At 35.0% G+C, this 19,501-nt stretch overlaps 4 protein-coding genes and 1 pseudogene across 7 annotated transcripts in view; 2 read left to right on the forward strand and 3 right to left on the reverse strand.

Annotated features, from left to right (window-relative positions):
* Positions 1-19,501, reverse strand: part of LOC126974376 (delta-1-pyrroline-5-carboxylate synthase) — a 649,376-nt gene that overhangs the window by 537,623 nt on the left and 92,252 nt on the right. The window lies entirely within an intron of this gene.
* Positions 218-8,165, forward strand: LOC126974327 (uncharacterized; annotated as a pseudogene).
* On the reverse strand, positions 824-2,121 carry LOC126974379 (uncharacterized). The gene has a single exon (XM_050821856.1). It carries the CDS (start codon positions 2,070-2,072, stop codon positions 963-965), a length of 1,110 nt encoding a protein of 369 aa, XP_050677813.1. The 5' UTR covers positions 2,073-2,121; the 3' UTR covers positions 824-962.
* On the forward strand, positions 8,527-12,677 carry LOC126974377 (docking protein 2). Its single transcript, XM_050821854.1, has 2 exons — positions 8,527-8,826; positions 9,020-12,677. Exons 1-2 carry the CDS (start codon positions 8,746-8,748, stop codon positions 10,568-10,570), a joined length of 1,632 nt encoding a protein of 543 aa, XP_050677811.1. The 5' UTR covers positions 8,527-8,745; the 3' UTR covers positions 10,571-12,677.
* On the reverse strand, positions 12,665-14,594 carry LOC126974382 (DNL-type zinc finger protein-like). 2 transcript variants are annotated; one of them, XM_050821858.1, is made up of 2 exons: positions 14,515-14,594; positions 12,665-14,279 (listed from the first exon to the last, which is right to left on the reverse strand). In XM_050821858.1, the coding sequence occupies exon 2, from the start codon at positions 14,231-14,233 to the stop codon at positions 13,733-13,735; it is 501 nt and encodes a 166-aa protein (XP_050677815.1). In that variant the 5' UTR covers positions 14,234-14,279; positions 14,515-14,594; the 3' UTR covers positions 12,665-13,732. The 2 variants fall into 2 exon arrangements, with proteins under 2 accessions (XP_050677815.1, XP_050677816.1); XM_050821859.1 differs by lacking the exon at positions 14,515-14,594 and adding an exon at positions 14,389-14,484.

Genomic DNA, 19,501 nt, shown 5'->3' on the forward strand with positions numbered 1-19,501 from the left:
ATTTAACTACTTTAGTCGACAATAATATAATTTTTTTTAACTCAGCATACTTCAATTCGTAAACAATTGCTACATTCACCATATTTCATACCATACTCTGTGTCTAGAACAGCGCCATTGTGGAGGGTTTTTGAACTGCTATTTACTACATAAGCGTTTCAACTTGTCTCCCTTAAGAGATGATAATCGTTTGGATAGCTGGATGAATGTCGTGATAATGAAGTAACATTGAGGTACCTTGACAACTTTGATATTCTTAAATACAATTTAAAACCACTCCCAAAATACTCTTTCATAAGTGAAGCCATTACACATATTATTCGAACATTGAATTTGAATTTCAAGACGTATCTTTAAATTCAAAGTTCAAATATGTAATGGCTACCAAAATACCATAGTATTATGGTCTATATTAAGACCTTGTTTTAATAATGTAATATTGAGAAGCAACTATATTACTTTGTAACCATATTTTTTTATGAAAAAAGAGAAGCTCGTTGACTTTGTTGCGCAGGTTCTTCTCAGGTCTGAGGCATACTTTTTGGAATGCGTGGTAGTTTTTGACTTGCAATAAGTGATATCACATCCTATTTTGAATAAAAATATTTGAATTTGAGTTACGTAATACGAGATATAACTATTGATTTGATTTAATTTGAATCTAAATATGATTTTCTGGAGTTTCTTGGTGTTGAGAACGATTTCGTTAAATCGTATGCAAATGGCTCTAAAACTAAAGATTGGACTAGTTTTGCATTTTATGATTCTTTGTAGAAGCACTCAACAGGTAGTATTTTAATTTTAATTAAAGAAATGAAACAAATTTATTGCTTGCTGACGCACGTGTAATTGAACAAGAAGGACATAACAGTAAACCCTTACAAAAATACATTAAACATGTAAATATAAACTTTGCTGGTTTAAAGCTGCAGGCGTCGACATATCCCCACCCGTGGGAAAACCTATTTCCCACCATCTTCAGCATCCTCAGTGCAGATTGGCAGTGGACAGATCTTGGTGACAGCACGTCGGAGTATCCCGTTGGAACATTTAACATCTGCGACCCTTGTCACTCCATCAGATCCTGGGTGAACTCCCACAACGCGACCAAAGCGCCATTTCAATGGTGGTAGATGATCATCCTTTACCACTACTAATGATCCCATTGTCACCTCACTTTTCGCCAACTGCCATTTAGACCTTGTCTGTAACTCAGATATATACTCTTTGGACCATCTGTTCCAAAAGTGTTGACGTAACTGCTCAATCCGTTGATAACGACTTAGGTGGCTTGTACACTGATCTGTGAGGTCACTTGTTGGTAACGATGTGAATGGTCTCCCAATCAGAAAATGTCCTGGTGTTAGTGGCATCAGGTCGTCAGGCTCCGATGACAGCGGGGTCAGAGGCCGTGAATTTAACAGGGCTTCAATTTGAACCAAAGTTGTGTTAAGCTCCTCGTACGTTAAATGACAATTTCCCAGCACGCGCACTAAGTGATACTTGGTCGACTTAACACCAGCCTCCCATAATCCGCCAAAATGAGGACTGTACGCCGGTATATAATGAATATTAATGCCTTCATTGACTGCACCTTCAGCAATCGAATCACAGTTGCTTTTTAGAAATTTAGAGAGCTCATTATAAGCACCTACAAAGGTGGTACCATTGTCGGAATACATATTAGAGGGTTTTCCTCTTCGCGCTATAAATCTACGCAATGCCGACAAGTAGTTATTGCTCGTTAAATCACCTACTAACTCCAAATGAATGGCCTTAGTCGTAAAGCAAATGAAAATGGCAATGTAAACCTTTACAAATCTGCAACCACGACCTTGACGACTTGCTGCGGTGATAGGACCAGCATAATCCACCCCTACGCTAGTGAATGGGTGTTCTCCTACAGCGAGACGCTGCTGTGGATAGTTCCCCATTATAGGGTTGACGGTTTGACCCTTCATGCGGCGACATAGCACGCATTGATGGTAGCATATCCTTGCTAGGTTGCGACCACCTATGGGCCAATACATTTCTCTAATTGTGGCCAAAAGAAGCTGGGGGCCTGCATGCATAAGACGTTTATGTTCATGTTGAAATAATAATTTAGTAAAACGATGTGTGGACTGTATTAAAATAGGATATTTTTTTATCATATAAAAACTGTGAATTATTAAGGCGACCTCCAACGCGAATTATATTGTTTTTGTCTAAGAAAATATTAAATTTATTTAAAGAGCTCTTCGGAGGAAGTTTCTGTTTGTTTAATAGTAACTCATATTCAGGAAAGGACTCTTTCTGTACCATTTGAATGATTAAATACAACGAATTCCGTAATTCATCTTCACCTAAATAAGACGTTGGCATGATTTGCCTTTTGCAACGATTGATGAAACGTAACATGTACGCAACGGAACGCTGTAATCTAGTAAAGTTGGAAAAACGATGAAATTCAATAATTGAGTTTTGAGAGCTCTGGCTTTTCATTGTATGGAGAGTTATTTCTGGGCGAGTCTCTGGTAAGTCGCTTGCGACCGCGGTAACGTTAGGCCAGCCAGATTTTTCTAATTGAAGAAATTCAGGACCACACCACCAAGGGTCTAAAGACTTGATCAAATTAGCACCAACTCCACGAGTTATGAAATCTGCGGGATTCTGGCCGGTTGGAACGTGTCTCCATGGAAATGGATTGGTTTTTTCTACTATTTCGGCGACGCGATTACGAACAAATGTATTTAGTTTGCTTGGTAACATATTGAGCCATCCAAGAACAATTGTTGAATCCGTCCAAAATGTCACTTGCCTAATTTGAAGTCTTAACGAACCAATAGCCTTTTCATAAAGACGAGCTCCCATCACAGCACCGCACAATTCAAGTCTCGGAATTGTCAATGTTTTAATTGGCGCCACTCGACCCTTTGAGAACAATAGTCGTACTAAGACGTCACCTACACTATTTACACTACGAACATACACACAGGAACCATAAGCACGCTCCGAAGCGTCGGTAAATATGTGAAGTTCTACAGATTGATGTGAATTACATATAACACAACGTGGAATGCGAATGTTATTCAGAGTAGGTAATGTTACAATTATCTTAGACCATAGATCTGAGAATTCTGGTGGTAGTGGTTCATCCCACTCTATCTTTAATAGCCAGAGTTTTTGTAAAACCATTTTTAAGGTTATCACAAACGGTGCTAGGAGTCCTAACGGATCAAAAATCTGAGCAATAACTGATAATAAGTTGCGTTTCGTATTTTCGTTAGAAATATTTTTAGGACTATAAAAGCACAGTTTGTCAGTGTCTGTCAACCATCCAAGGCCTAAAGTTTTACTTGGCTCGGGAGAGCCGATATTTAAATTTACGGAAGATTGATTTCCTTCACCAACTAATGATAACTCATTCGACCTCCATTTCCGTAAAGGCAAACAGGCGGATGCAAGTTCCGTGGTGATGACCTGCTGTATAAATTTGAGTTCATCGACTGTGGCGCCCCCTGTGAGCAAATCATCAACGTAGAAGTCATGAATGATAATATTTGCAATCCGCTTGTCTTTACACTCTAACCCTATCTGTTTGAGGCATCTCGTGGCGAGATATGGAGCACTAGCCGTACCATAGGTGACCGTGTTCAGCTGATAAACATCGAGAGGCTGAGAAGGATCGTCACGCCACACGATTCGCTGTAAATGTCTGTCATGAACATGTACCGCCACCTGCCTATACATTTTTTCTACGTCGGCAGACAATACGTACCTATGTTGCCTGAAACGTAGAAGAATCGATAAGAGGTCATCTTGAACGGTAGGGCCGACCATCTGAAGATCATTGAGAGAAAAGCCTGAGGTAGATGGACTGCTAGCGTTAAAAACTACTCTCAATTTGGTTGTCGTACTGCTTTCTCTCAGAATGCCATGGTGAGGTATATAATATGTATGAAATATTGAATCGGTAACCGCGCACTTAGACATATGACCTAAAGATTCATATTCTGACATAAAATCATGGTACATTTGGTTGAATACATGATTTTTACTATTTCTGCGCTCCAATGAAAATAAACACTGCCTAGCACGATTTATTGAATTTCCTAATAAATTTGGATCTTGTTTAATAGGTATTCTAACACAGAAACGGCCGTCTTCTAAACGTGAAGTTGTTTTTTGAAAATATTCTTCACATAACCGTTCTTCTACTGAAAAGCTATGTGACTGAGGGCTTACTTCTTCAAGCTGCCAAAAGCGCGTAAGTTGGCTTTGAATGTCCTCACAGCTTTCGTTCATCATATCTAATTGAAGATAATTGCATTTGATATGCCGAGAAAAACCTGGTAAATAGCCGCTGTTAATCGGGCCAGAGACTAACCACCCAAGTCTAGTCTCGTAAAGAACCGGTTTTCCATGACCTAATTTAACGCGTTGAGTACCTAACAGGTTCCAAAACAGATCAGCTCCAATCAAAAGGTCAACAGTTGCAGGCTGATTAAAATTAGGATCGGCTAAGCAAATATCAGACGGAATACTCAGATTCACTAAACTTATTTTATTTGAAGGCACCTTATCAGTGATGGATGGCAAAATAAACCATTTAACATCAACTGTATAATCCTCACATAACGAGCTCAAAGGTGCGCTGCATACTTTACTTGTATGCGACAAAGAATTATTAATGCCTAGTATAGGTGTATCTATACGATGTAAAGGCAAGTTAAGCTGTTTGCATAAATTTTCCGTCATCAGGCATGACGTACTGCCACTGTCTAGTACAGCACGTGCTATGTGTTCACGATTCTCACTATCAAATAATTTGACTAACGCCGTAGACAATAAAACTTCACAGGGAATCGAACCCGGGACATGTACTGAAAGAGTCAACTTAGCGCTTGAGTCATCAGTACAAACAGCACTAGAGGCAGGACGTGACGAAACCGGTTTGTTATCATCGGTAGCCGTTGGTACAGCGGCCAGCGGCGCCGAGTTCGTGATGGGGTTTGGTTTCAATTCTGCTACGTGAACTAGTGTGTTATGTTTACGCCTGCAAATCTTACAGCCTGGTTTCTTGCACCGATTCGAAAAGTGGCCACTGCGAAAACAATTAAAACAAATTTTATAATTAGGCAACAGCTGTAACCTTGCACTATTACTAAGCGCTAAAAATTGAGGACAATTATTTAAAGTGTGTTCCCCGTGACACTTAGGACATACTTGAGATAGCGAGAGCGAAGAGTTAGATCTGTTGTGATTATTTTGAACGGAAATCATAGATTTAATTTTAGTATTAGATTTATTGCACTCTTTGGGACTATTATAAGCACTATTTCGAGATAATTCTAAAGTTTCAATTAAATCTGCGCGACTACGTATGAAATTCATGAAGGAGTTAAAGGATATAGGTGCATCCTTGTCTAATCGGCCCTTAAACTCCTCCCATTCACGATATGTTTTAGTATCTAATTTATGTGTGATAATGTGAATAAGAAGAGTGTCCCAATGTTTGACTGGTTCTCCTAACGATTCTAATGCACGCAAATTTTTATTTATTTGGTCGATAATACGCTTCAACGCAAATGACGACTCCTTTGTTATATGTTCAATATTAAATATAGATGTTACATGATTTTGTACTAGTAACCGTTTGTTATTGAACCTTTCACACAGCAACGTCCACGCAACATTGTAATTACTAGTTGAAAATTCAATAGACTGAATTACCACTGCAGCAGTTCCCTCCAAAGACGATCGTAAATAATGAAATTTATTTATTTCATCAATGTCGTCATTGCTATGTATCAGACTTGTAAAAGTATCTCTAAATTCGAGCCAATTGTCGTAAGAACCACTAAATTTAGGCAATTGAATTGTAGGCAATTTAACAATGTTGTTGCGGTTTGCCCGAGTATGTTTTGAACTCTGACCATCCTCATTAGCTTTGCTAAATGACGTTAACATTTCGTGTGCTGTAGCGAGCATTTTATAATACTGCGACTCGAATGCATTCCTTTCTATCATCTGTCCATCAGGATCACTACTACACTCTAATCGCAACTGTACCTCGTCAAATTGCTCGTAGAGGGATTCCAATTTACCTATACGCAACTGTAACTCGCCTGCATCGGCAGCAGTCATTGAACTGGCAGTCAGGGTGCTCAAATAGCTGGTGAATGTCGTGAGACGACCCTTGAAACTACCGCGTTTCTTAATGAGTTCTTTTTCTTCGGACATTATGGAAGAACTAGTGCTTTGTCAACCTGGAACGTTATACAATGCAAATTAAATAAAGATAGGTAATAACTAACAATTTAAGAACCTACACAAATATTAGCTCTCGATATAAAGTCTTATCTCTAATTAACTTAATTGCAATGTACAAGGTGCCTATGTACCTATCCTTGATTGCTACAGTTTATTTAAAATTAATTACATATACAAATAATAAGATTTGAGGAATCTAGAACGCAATCTGTAATAAAATGTTATTAAATTAACAGTATACCTATATAATTGAGATATATTTATATCTCTCTATATAATATTATATGTTGATACTAATTTCTTACATTCGGTAACTATATGTTACAATTTTAGTTGCAAGAAAATTAAGTTACAACCTTCCATTAAGACTTACAATAATATCTGCACTGTAGATACTTATTGCTTATAATAATAATCACTGTTAATGAGGTATCAATACAGTTTGTGTCAATTATTAAGATAGTTAATTGATGTGGTTTAAACCAACAGTACTATTTGTAAGCACAAATTAACTTAATTTCAAATATAAAATATTTAATTAACACAAACCAAGTTATAATGCACGTGTGCTACCTGCTATTAACTAACAATGACAATGTAGGTATTTAGTTCACAATTAACATTAGTAGGTAATATTTATAGGTACTGACCTTTTAATTAAGCTTAATACTACCTGTTATCGAACACTGGGTGTATAAAAAGAATAATTGAGGCTTAACACAACTTAATCCTGATGCATTATGTCCAATCCAAATGAACCTTCTTCATAATAATTCACACCGGTAACCTCAATGACCTTGTGATTTTAATTCTTCTTAATTTCTTTTAATTATCGCTGAATTTCCAATGTACTCCAAGTAATTGGTAAAACTTATATATCCGGCTTGATCTAGGACCATGTAGAAGCACTCAACAGGTAGTATTTTAATTTTAATTAAAGAAATGAAACAAATTTATTGCTTGCTGACGCACGTGTAATTGAACAAGAAGGACATAACAGTAAACCCTTACAAAAATACATTAAACATGTAAATATAAACTTTGCTGGTTTAAAGCTGCAGGCGTCGACATTCTTTTTTGGATGTAGGGAAAGTCGTCACAATTTCTTATTTGTATTTTTGGCTGAGATTCTTGGTATAATTTTTGCTTTAGAACACATTAAATGTAGCTGTAGTGAGACAATTTTTTTAATATTATCTAATTCTATGAGCGCCTTGGACACTCTGAAAAATAAACGTATACATCCATCTGTTGATTATTAAATTTATAAGTAAAGAAGTTGTCTATTAAATTTATAAGTCAGGAAATTTGTTGATACGCTTACCAAATCCACAAATAATATTCAGACTTAAAAAGTACCACATTGTGATTTAGATACCTGAAACGCCTTATGATAAAACATTGTACTGATTCCTCGGCTACATCTAAGCATGAAGGAAGGCAAATGTTTGACTGAAATAGTATCGGTTTCTAGTACTAGGTTATGGTTTGAAAATCATAAAAAATATTTAGGACGGCCTATAATTTCGGCCGTGCGCGTTTATCTGCACATCTATTGTGATTTAGACCACATTTTCTTTCATTTTTTTTATGACAATAAGAGGCGAGACCAGCAGAACGTTCAGCTGATGGTAATTGATACGCCCTGCCCATTACAATAAAGTGCGACTCAGTATTTTTGAAAAACCCAATAAATTCTGAGTGGCACCACAATATTGCGCTCGCATCACCTTGAGACATAAGATGTTAAGTCTCATTTGCCCAGAAATTTCCTAGCTACGGCATCCATCAGACCACCTATAACACAATAATGCTTACACATTACTGCATCACGGCAGAAAAAGGAGCTTAATTGACGTAAAAATATGTAGGATGAAATGTTATTCCGAACCCGGTTCAGCATCTTTTAAGGTATCCACAATTATATCCTGTTATTTTGTTTCGAATGTAAATGTTTCACCTTTGGTGATTTGTAAATTTAATACTTCTTATTTATTTTTATATTTAAGTTGGTTAAATTCATATTTCATTTTATTACTTATAGTGTTTAAATGGTAGTTTATTGATTGATCCTGTTAGTGTTCTTTTAATTTAAAAACGTTGTTTTTAATATAATTATTTGGTTATGACAGAAAACTTGTTTTGTTGAAAATATTGTATTATGGTTTGGGCTGGTGTCACATTGCCAATGCTCTAAATAAATTTAAAAAAAATTGCTAGCTCGTCAGAGTAAGTGTTCCTTGATTGACTTGACAGTTGACAGTCGCTGATGAGTGATGACTGATGGATCATGGAATGGAATATAAAAAAGTAAAAACCTAGGTACCGAAATCTGGATACTACTGAGTTGATGAATTATTATTGATGCGTGATGATCGGTAATCCAATCAAAAATAGGAATGCAATCTTACCACGGAAATTAAAAAAGATAGTTTGGAATGTTGTGCTTATGGACATAAAAGTTAAGAATTACTAGGCAGAAATCAAAACATGGACCAAGACGAGCTTAAGTCAGGTTGCCTTTTGTTCCCACCAGCCGGGGGAAATGTTTTTAGTAAATTTCCAAAAAAGGTTTGTAATAATTCATATCCTTGCAGGTTTTCTTATTTATAACACAGCATGTGACGCAATTTACTAGGATGCATTAAATGAGATTACTTTTTGAGTTAGTTGTCTTTCACAAGCATAGATATCCAAAACTGTTGCGTTTAATATTTCTTAGGTAATTAATTCTTACATCCTCATAAATTTATTGTTATTTCAGAAAAACTGGCAACAAAAGTATTGTGTCTTATTCAGTGCAAGTAAACAAGGTATAGAAAGATTGGAAATATATGACAATAAAGAAGAGGTGACCACTGGTGCCATTCCTAAAATTATAACACTAGAAAACTGTATTAAAATAACACACTCTAGTCCTAACACAATTACCATATTGACTAAGACACTAACACAGCAGTTAAGTGCTTTATCAGAAGCTGAGACTTTAGAATGGGTAACAGCACTGCAGTCTGTCGCATTCAGAGGTAGTTCATGCAGTCCTATTAGTTGTGATGAAGATAATGATCTGTATTGTTCATCTGGTGAAGGAGTATTTTCAGTGAAAATGTGTGTCTCAGAAGCTTCAACAAGGTGTGGTTTTGAGTCTGTTAGATATTTGCTTTTACTGACGGCAACAGCTATAGAATTGAGAGATATTAATGATAATAAACTTTATGCTACTTGGCCTTATAGATACATAAGACGGTATGGTTATAGACAAGGCAAATTTACATTTGAAGCTGGTCGAAAATGTGATACAGGTGAAGGGATCTTTCATTTAGAACATCCTAACCAATCTGAAATTTTTAAATGTTTGTCTTTGAAGATGAAGACAATGAAGCAAATGATTGGAAATGACAACTTACATAGCCCTGAACATTCTGAATTTAATATTCAACCATGTGTTAACTTGTTCCCTGGTTCAAGAAGTCCCTTAGTTGCTGCAAGGCCTGAAGATCTCAATTTAAGTTCACTGTCATTTAAAACAAGTTCCATTTCCAGCCAACAAACCATAAGTACAGAGAGAGATTCGGCTCCACTACTTATGCCTAAACCAGCCCTCAAACCAAAACCCCAGAAACCTCCAAGAAAAATTATCAATGTCCCCAAAGTTAAAGATGTTTCAAGCTCTATAGATGATAGTATAGACTTTGGAAGATATAAAAAACTTGATAATTACGAACCCATTGAACAAATTAGGAAAGAAAGTCCTCCCTTAGTGCCATATGATAAAGTTGAAGTAAGAAGTGAAGCATGGAAAACTTTAGGAATTGATGATCCAGACCATACTGAGTTCACTCCAAATTTGGGTGACAGTTCAAACTGCATGAAACTTATATCGAGATCACAAGACAATTTAAACACTTCTGGCCCTGAGTCATCAAGAATAATCCTGTTACCCAGTCCTATTGTTGATCCAGAAGATGAAAATTATGATCGTTTGCAATATTTTGGTTCAACAAGTAAATTGAATAAATCTTCAAAGTATAAAAAAGTTGAAGCTAGGCCAACAACACTGTCCTTGAATGATTCAAAGAGTAAAGATACATGGAATGATTATGATGAGGTTGAAAATGTAATGCAGCCGGCACGGCTGGCTGATGATTCACACCTAGGATATGGTATGATAAGAAAGCCCAACACACCTGGCCCTCAGGTACCATCAGCAGCACAAGCTCAAGTCCTGCAAAATCAAATTGGTATTGAAGATGTCACTCATAACAATTGTAATGGTACAGATTATGCTGTTGTAAGCCGTCCCAAAAGGGTTTAAACTTTAAAGAGTATAATCATAGTTTTTAAGACTGAAATGACTATGTTATGGTAACAAGTATTCTTTTTATATAACCGTAAATAAAATAACTCAAATAATACTATCAATTTGACTATTGGATTTTTCAAGATTTTATAAAGCTTGATAATATGACCATTTGAAAATTAAAGACTGCCATACATTCCTTTATTGATTTAGACATTGTGTAAGTACTTTATATAGGAAATTTTTATATGTGTATGAAAACATCGAATTTCAATCAACTATGTGATTTTAGTGCCTTATATTTTTATAGTATTTTTTAATAATATAGGATTAATATTCCAAATATAAATCATTTGTTAAATAATATGCTGTCTCTTTTTTAAGGACTTTACATATTAGTTATATACCATTAGTTTTTAATTACCAAAAAGAAGTTTGGCAATGTAGAATGCAGACATTAAATGAAGTATTATATAATAAACTTTCAAAGTACTGCCTATTATGGCCTTAATAATGACTCACTACATTCTGTTTAAGTGCAAGGCAGTGAAAGCAAGGGGCAGAGAATAGAGTAGTGGGGCTTGTGGAGTTATTTTTGCTAAGAAATTACATACACAGTTAAAGTAATTGAATATGTCAATGATTTGCTGTTTTGATACAGAAATTTTAAAATAGTGGTTGTATATCAATGGTTACCTTGTGTAAGTGGTATATAATCTTAATATATATAAATTACATGACACATTGTTTGTCCGCGATGGACTCCTAAACTAATGAACGGATTTAAATGGGGATTACTTCATAGGGTGCTGTTAGGTCCAACTTGAGAGATAGGATACTTTTTATTTCGATTTGGGACCCATAATTATTTTTATTTCCAATATTAGTTTTGTATGGAAATATTTTCTATGAGAGAATTTATTGACACACAGTTTGACAGTTCTGCTGTGAAACAATTTCACTATAACAACAACGAGCATACGTTAAGAAAGAATTCTTGATGTTAGGAAATATTATTGACAATTCATAAAAAACAGTATTTTATTTATTATACATACAGAACAATGTCTGTCGAGTCAGCTAGTATCTTATATTTTTTTGATGCCTATATCATTTTTCTGAACATAAGAACATGTGTAAAATATCAGTATTGGATAATCTAATATAACTTCTAATAATTCTTACAGCAATTATTTTATATGAATGAAATGTAACTGATATTACATAATGAATGGTTTTGCAATTTTCGCCTAGGACAATGAGCCCCAATACACACACTTGAGTCATGTTTTGTGTGTGCTTATAACACACATTCTCTCCTATTTAGTTTATTTTATCATATTGATTAACAGTCATGCTTAAGTACAATAGAGTTTCTTATATGAGCCCAGTGTGGAGTGAGGATCTCTTCTCATGGCTATCATATAACTTACTTGGATAGCATTGAGTGTGTTACAAGGTAATTTCTTTATTAACACTAATTATAATCTAGGCCTGTTGGAGAGAGGAATGGAGTACAAATACAATGAGTATGAATGAATGTTGTTTGTTTTCAACCAAGGGGAGAATGCCAGTGTATGTGGCATGAGGCCCTCAGCCGCACCCAAGTAGGGGATCACACCTGAGTGTCACACTTTATGCACCTTCAAGAATGAAAAAAATAATTTTACAAATTTAACTCAGCTATTTAATGTGTTTCAAAGCCCCTTTTAATGAATATTGAGACTTCATTCAGTTTGTGAAATATAATAAATTGGACATGGATTTTTATACAATCCACAAATTTGTACAAAATAAATGAAACAACTCTGTTGTCACACCATTACAAGGCAATTTTCGAGGTATTAATACATTTTTTACAATATTGATGTTAATAGAGAAAATGTTAAAAAACACATGCATATTCCTTTTTTGTCATTATGTTACATTAGTATATGTATTATAATATTGGTGCCAATTTATAGTAGTACATAAGACAAAATGGTGCTTTGATTATATTAGCACAAATTAGTTTTAGTTATTGATGTAGGTATATGTTAAAGAATACTTTATTTATAGTTTTGCCATATTGTGAAGATGTTTAGTGTTAATCAATTTGAAATAAAAATATTATATTGGATAATTATTTTTTATTAAAGCTACTCATTAACATAATTGTACAGAATATTTAACAGCCTTAGGTTCTGTTTCACAATGTAGAAGTAAAGCTTTAAATAGGCACTAGTGTTTCAACTATAAATCATTTGTGTTTCACTATATTTTAATAACGATAAATAATTTATTTCAGGCTACAAGGCCCATAAAATAAATACCTTATAATCTTACATACATTTTTAAAACTTAAATCTACGTAACATTTTCGCGGCGATGTGAGGCGCGGGTTCGGTAACTTCCGGCGGTCGGCATAATAGAGTTAACCAGCACATATGTAATTATAGGATGGTTCATGGCAATTCAAATCATGACAATTGTTTAGTTGACACTCCCAAATTTCTATACCCAAATGTGCAAAACAATTATTATCATGATTGATTTATTACAGACTGTATTTCATCAAACACAACCATAGATTCATATACCAAACGAAAATATGTAATGAAACTTACATTTTTTTTCTAGAAACGGTTTATTTTATTTCATCAAACAGAATGTAAGGTTGCCAGACCAACCTGTTTATATGTCATCTGGTAAATAAGTGTGTGAGAAACGCAATATGAGTTACTAAAATAATTATGCTTCTTTATGTAGACATTGTGAAACAGGACCTTTTAATCAATTTGCATTAACATAACCTCTTCAGAAAAAAAGATGTATTATTAATAATATCTGAGAGTATAGGTCACCCAATATTCAGTGATCAACAATCAATCTTATCAAAGAAGTGCTGCTTGCTTTTTAGACAGGTTTATACACTCTATTTGTCAACACCTTTCTAAAAAGCAAGCAGATTATTTTGCTTGTATGGGTCAGAAAACTCCTTGAATTCTTCACTAAAGACGGACACTACATGGATGGAATCTGGATTATTATGAAGATAAAATCCAAGTTTTTTAATGTGAAGTTAGAATTCTGCGGGAGTTATCTGGACAAACAGCTTTTTGGAACACTTCCAGTGATTAATGTAGTACAACATATTAAAGCGACATTATTACTCAACTCCAAGTGACTCATCATTAGTTACCCTAATAATCCAGGCTCTTTAATAATATCTTTAGCTATATATTCTAAATCTTCTGATAAAATTTTCTGAACAGTTTCACCCTTTTCTGCCATGATATCTTCAATATTCTTCTTACCATTCATATCAGAGAACCAATTGAGATTATCAGCTATCAAATGTTTGTTCTCACAACCATCACAGATGACAATAACAACACCTTTGTAATATGCCAACTTTGTGATGAGTTTTGAATTTCTTGCGCTACATTTTTTACAAGTAAACATTAACTGGAACTTTCCTTCTGTTTTACTGGGCTGTTCATTTGCTAGGGGTATTTCTGTAAAATTTGTTGTGCTTGTGGTAAATCGCCTAGGAGACTGAACTTTGGAAGCACAAATAGAATTAGCTAAGCGTCTTCCCAAAAATGAATTTCCACTGCTCGGGAAAAACACAATATTATTTAACAAACGTGGTTTGTGATATTTTACCACAAAATCTATGAGAGTTTTGGATGTCATTGTATTAATTTACACTAACCACTACTATATTATTGGAGATGCAAATCTGTAAAACAATTAATTTTATTGATTTTATTCACTGGATAGTTGACACTTCTAAGGAAAAATAATATTTTTACTAGAATAAGAAAACAATACTAAACGTATAGGTATACTATTATCCCCTACCAAAAACCAAGCAGCTTCTAAGTTCTAAGTCAAATCAATGGTTTATGGTATTGCTGCACTATTGCATCATATTCACACATTTACCCTAGACACAGTAGAAAATATGTACCTACCTAGTCTGTGATATGTACCAGTATGGAAACTGCCTACAAACGTTCGAAATGACGCATGCGCATCGACGAGGCCCCTAAACAGTTTTCGCGGTCAATACGAGTTGAGTGTCACGTTGTTATTTGTTTCTGCGATCTTTTTAAAAATGCCAGCGTATTGCGTGGTATACGGCTATTTGAACTTGGCTCCATAAAAATTACTCCAGTTTTCGTTTTTTAAACTATAAAGTAGTATAACAATGATCTATTATTATATTATTACTAGCTGACCCAGCAAACGTTGTATTGCCGATATTAAAATCGCGATACAAAAGTAACTGTTGATCGTAGATGGGTGAAAATTTGAAGTTGTATGTATTTTTTAAGGCTGACTCATAATCAAACAAAATCAACAAAAAAAAATTCGTGTGGACCACCCTTAACATTTAGGGGGATGAAAAATAGATGTTGACCGATTCTCAGACCTACTCAATATGCTCACAAAATTTCATGAGAATCGGTCAAGCCGTTTCGGAGTACAGGAACGAACATTGTGACACGAGAATTTTATATATAAGATTATAATTAGTATGTATTCAAATTATAAGTCCGTGAGATCGATTATAATAAATTCGTGAACATAATTCACAATTTACCCTAAGATGGCGGCTGCAATATTTATTACCATTTTTTTATGAGTGTGGTTTAGTGGTTTTAAAAATACTTACCTACATGTGTTTTGTCATGGTTTTCGTGAGTGTTGAAACCAATACCAGCAAGTGCTGTTAAAATGTAAATCCAAGTTGGAGCTACATGAAATTATCAACTTGTTTATCATGGGTGTTGTTTTCATGATTCTCGAGGGTGTTGTAGCCGATAATGCTCGACTTAAGAAAAGAAGACTGAAATAATATATAATAATATGTAAAAAATAATATATGAAATAATATATATATATACACTGGCCTGCAAAAGTAAGTATCACACTTTTCAATTTAATTTTTTTTCTTAACTATAGAAGGTAGAGATTTAAGATTAAAAACGTTTAGTTGCAAATTTTATAGGCTTTAATTCTTAGAAACTATAACTATACATTAATAACATTACTGAGCACTAGGTTTCGGAGCCGATGTTGGGGAATATTCTCCCATTCTTCTACCAGGGCCTGCTTTAGTGACCTGAGGGTAGTAGGTGGTGGTCTACGATTTCTGACTAGCCTCCCAAGCTCATTCCAGGCGTGTTCAATCGGGTTGAGATCAGGACTTCTTGATGGCCAAGCCATCACGCTGATACCGACCTCCTGAATATACTCTTGTACGATATGAGCCGTGTGTGGCCGGGCATTATCATGCATCAGCATCGATCCATCACCCATATTTGCTAAATACGGCCCTGCATACTCATTGAGAATCTCTTGAGCATATCTTTGCCCAGTGAGGGTGCCATTTTCTATGGCTACTAGCTCTGTGCGACCTTCTGAAGATATGCCAGCCCATACATGTACACTGCCTCCACCGCATTGGTCTCTTTCTGAGATGCAGGCTAGAAGGTATCGCTCACCAGGTCGCCTGTAAACACTTCGCCTTCCATCAGAAGTGTAAAGGGAGAATCGAGACTCATCTGCAAACAAAATTCTTGACCATTCTTCTTCATCCCACTGCATGTGTTCACGGGCGTATCGCAGTCTCGCTACTCGATGCTGTCTCTCGAGATTTGGGCCACTCGCTGGTCTTCGGAGTTTCAAATTTCTCACTGTACTGTCACTAATGTAGTCCCTCCGGGTCTGAAATAGCTGTTGCTGGACTTCAACTGCATTTTGGTGGCGATTTCTTAACACAGTGGAAATAAGATAACGATCTTCTCGGGCACTGGTACACCTGGGTCTGCCATTACAAGGTCTCCTCAGATGGTGTCCAGTCTCTTCGTACCTTCGCTTTACCTTCTGGACCGTTCGTACCGTCACACCCACCATTCTTGCAGTGCGACGCATACTGATGCCTAGTTCCAGAAAAACCATGATCCTAGCACATTCTTCAACTGAAAGAGGCATGATAAATAAATGTTATGTGCTTTTTAGCATAATTTTTTAAAACAAGACCCATCGATCTTGAAAAAAATTTAAAACAGAAAGAAAAATGTGAATGGTAAAATTGTAATTCGGAAACGTCCACTTTGAAAAAGGAATGGTTTTGGTTTTGAAGTTTTTTTTCAGCCAATTCTTAAAATAATGTTACCGACTATAAAGTTTTTATGTACAAAATTAAATTCTCTTTGGAGTCCTTTTTATTTTGAAAGTATATCTTGTGAACTTAAAACGTTATCCCAATTTTAAAAGTGTGATACTTTCTTTTGAAGGCGAGTGTATATATATAAAAGAGTGGCAATGAGTTTCTTGCTACTTCTTCTCATTAGCTCAACCCTTTACGAAGTAGCGGTAGATTCTATAAGAAAAAAATTTTTTTTTGACATTCATAAGTATCATTTTCGTGACCTACTTGAATAAACTGATTTTGATTTGATTTAATTGTTTATTCACCGACACTCACGAAAATCTCGACAATGATACCCAATTGTTGATTTTATTGTAAAAGTCACATCCGCCATCTCGGATCTCAAAATAGATGTCATATTCGTTATTGACACTCACGAAAACAATAATTGCCCTGTCTAGACATGTTCGTGGGATGACTGCGGGGAAGAGTTTCTTAAGACTGCAGTAGAATTGAAACTTCAACGGACAAAGTTAAAAACACAAGTATTTCAAAGCTTCCTGTCAATGTTTAAAAAAAATGTTTCCAAGAAAAACATTCAATAAAATGTTGTTTAAAAATATTACATAATATCTTGTAGACAATAATATTGCATTATAGACTGTACAGCTATCATACATACACTATACATAAAAATCTTACGCTATTTACTTTTTTACGATTTGCAACGCACTATATGGAACTTCGTTCCAAAACACCTTTTTTAAAGTCAGTTAGAAAAATAACCTGACAACCCTATTGCTTCAATGGAGTGTAGGCAAATATAGGTAAGTATTTCATCAACAAGGCGTAGTTTCCGTACTGATACATATGTCTCCTGTGCCCTAGACGAGGTCATAATATTATGATGAACCACAGAACACTCACTCTTCTGATGAACATTGAAGTTTGAACTTAGAATATAGACCACGTTGTCATATTTTATCCTTTTCTTTATATTGTGGCTTTTGTGGAAAGGTCACCACAACTGAGCCAATGTCAGGTTGAGGTAGGACCGTAAGCTACCCACTAATGAGTAAAGGGTACGCCGGTACGGTGCAGGTGTTGAAGAGCATTCCAGTTTTAAGGGTTAAGATCAGGGTTTATATACAACAATTGAATTATTTTATTTTAAATCTGAAAAAATAACACAAGCTGTTAGTAAAATAAGAAAATGACTTAAAAATCACACACACACATAATACTACAATATACTTATAAATACTTGTGTAGGTATTAAGAATTTTAAACTTAAAATCTTATTTTTCCTAATACACAAGATATTTACAAATGCAGTAAACACCAGGGGAAAGGATATACTTTAAGTAAGTAGGACGAGGAATTTCAGGAGGTATACAATTATATAGGGAAGAATGCATTAAAGGACAAGTAAAGAATATATCAGTCCACATTTCCCTCATCTAGGCCACAATCACACAGAGAGTGATCTATAATCCTAAGTTTTGATATAGATGTGACAGATGGGCAACTATAACTTAATATAATTCTAGTAGAGGGAATTCATACTGCTAGTCCAACAGGACTGCTGGGGACTTTAGATGAATCAGTAAACATTTTATGCCAGTTTTGGGAGTGCATTATGTTGGACAAGGCTTTATTTGCTTCTATTGTGTTCTCATCTTCCACTTCTAAAAAGCCCTTAGTCGCCTCTTACGACACCGATGGGCCTGGGACTCCCCTATTCTTTTTACGCCCCTGGGAAAGTACTGGGCAACCTATCTCTCGAGCGGTTAACATCGGCTGGAGTCTTACAGTCAGTTGTATGTACCGGTCTTGCCGAGTGGTTGTACTCCTTTTACAGCCTGAATGCTGTTCAGCAGGTTCCCTTGTATTATTATAGCGCTGCCAAAGACGACAAATAACACTTATATCAATGATATTTAAAAGTATAGATAGGTTACCTAGACAACATTCGGTGTTTGTAAATGATACACAAACGCACACATGAATAATTAAACATTGCAATAGCACACTACATTACGATTACACGTCAAAGAAGGATAGTTAATGCAATTATCGCAAGTGAAAAAAAGATAAGTCTAATTTGCTAATTGCTTCGTATTTGCATAGCAAAAACACAGAATCATTCACCAGATATGATTTTTTACCGTACACGGTGTACGGGATTTATGCCTAAAATACGATTAGTTCATGAGTTCATGTAATAAAAGTTAGTTAGTAAAACTACATTTAAATTAGGTGTTATTGATTTAAAAAATAATAATTTAATATTGATTATAATATATAGCCATAGTGTTGATATAAATTATTTGTACATAAAATAATAAAAAACATACAGATATATCAAAACAAAACCGAAATATATTAACAATAAGGGTTCCATTTTTACAATTTTACTAACGACGGCTCCCAAAAAGTTTTAAGTTTACAATTATTATTTCTTGTATATTATATTATTCATGAATGTATTTCTGTTGAGGGTTTATTACAATAAGATAATGGGAGAAACAGAAAATGATCCATTGATTCTTCTGCAGTTAGCAAGGGATATACCGAAAGGGCAGTGTTACTGAAAAAACTCCTACGCAAGCAGATAGCACTTCCTGTCTACGTCCACTATCTACTCTAAAACTTGTTTTAGTAGTTTGATAGTTCAACTATACGCACTTATTAAAAAATATTAAATTTCGTATTACATTCACTGCAACAACGCCTTTATCACATCATTTCCTAAATTGTCCTAAAATATACTACCTAGATCATCCCGCAGCAAACAGGGA

The sequence above is a fragment of the Leptidea sinapis genome, chromosome 32 (genome assembly GCF_905404315.1).
Source record: "Leptidea sinapis chromosome 32, ilLepSina1.1, whole genome shotgun sequence".
Taxonomy (NCBI): Eukaryota; Metazoa; Arthropoda; class Insecta; order Lepidoptera; family Pieridae; genus Leptidea; species Leptidea sinapis.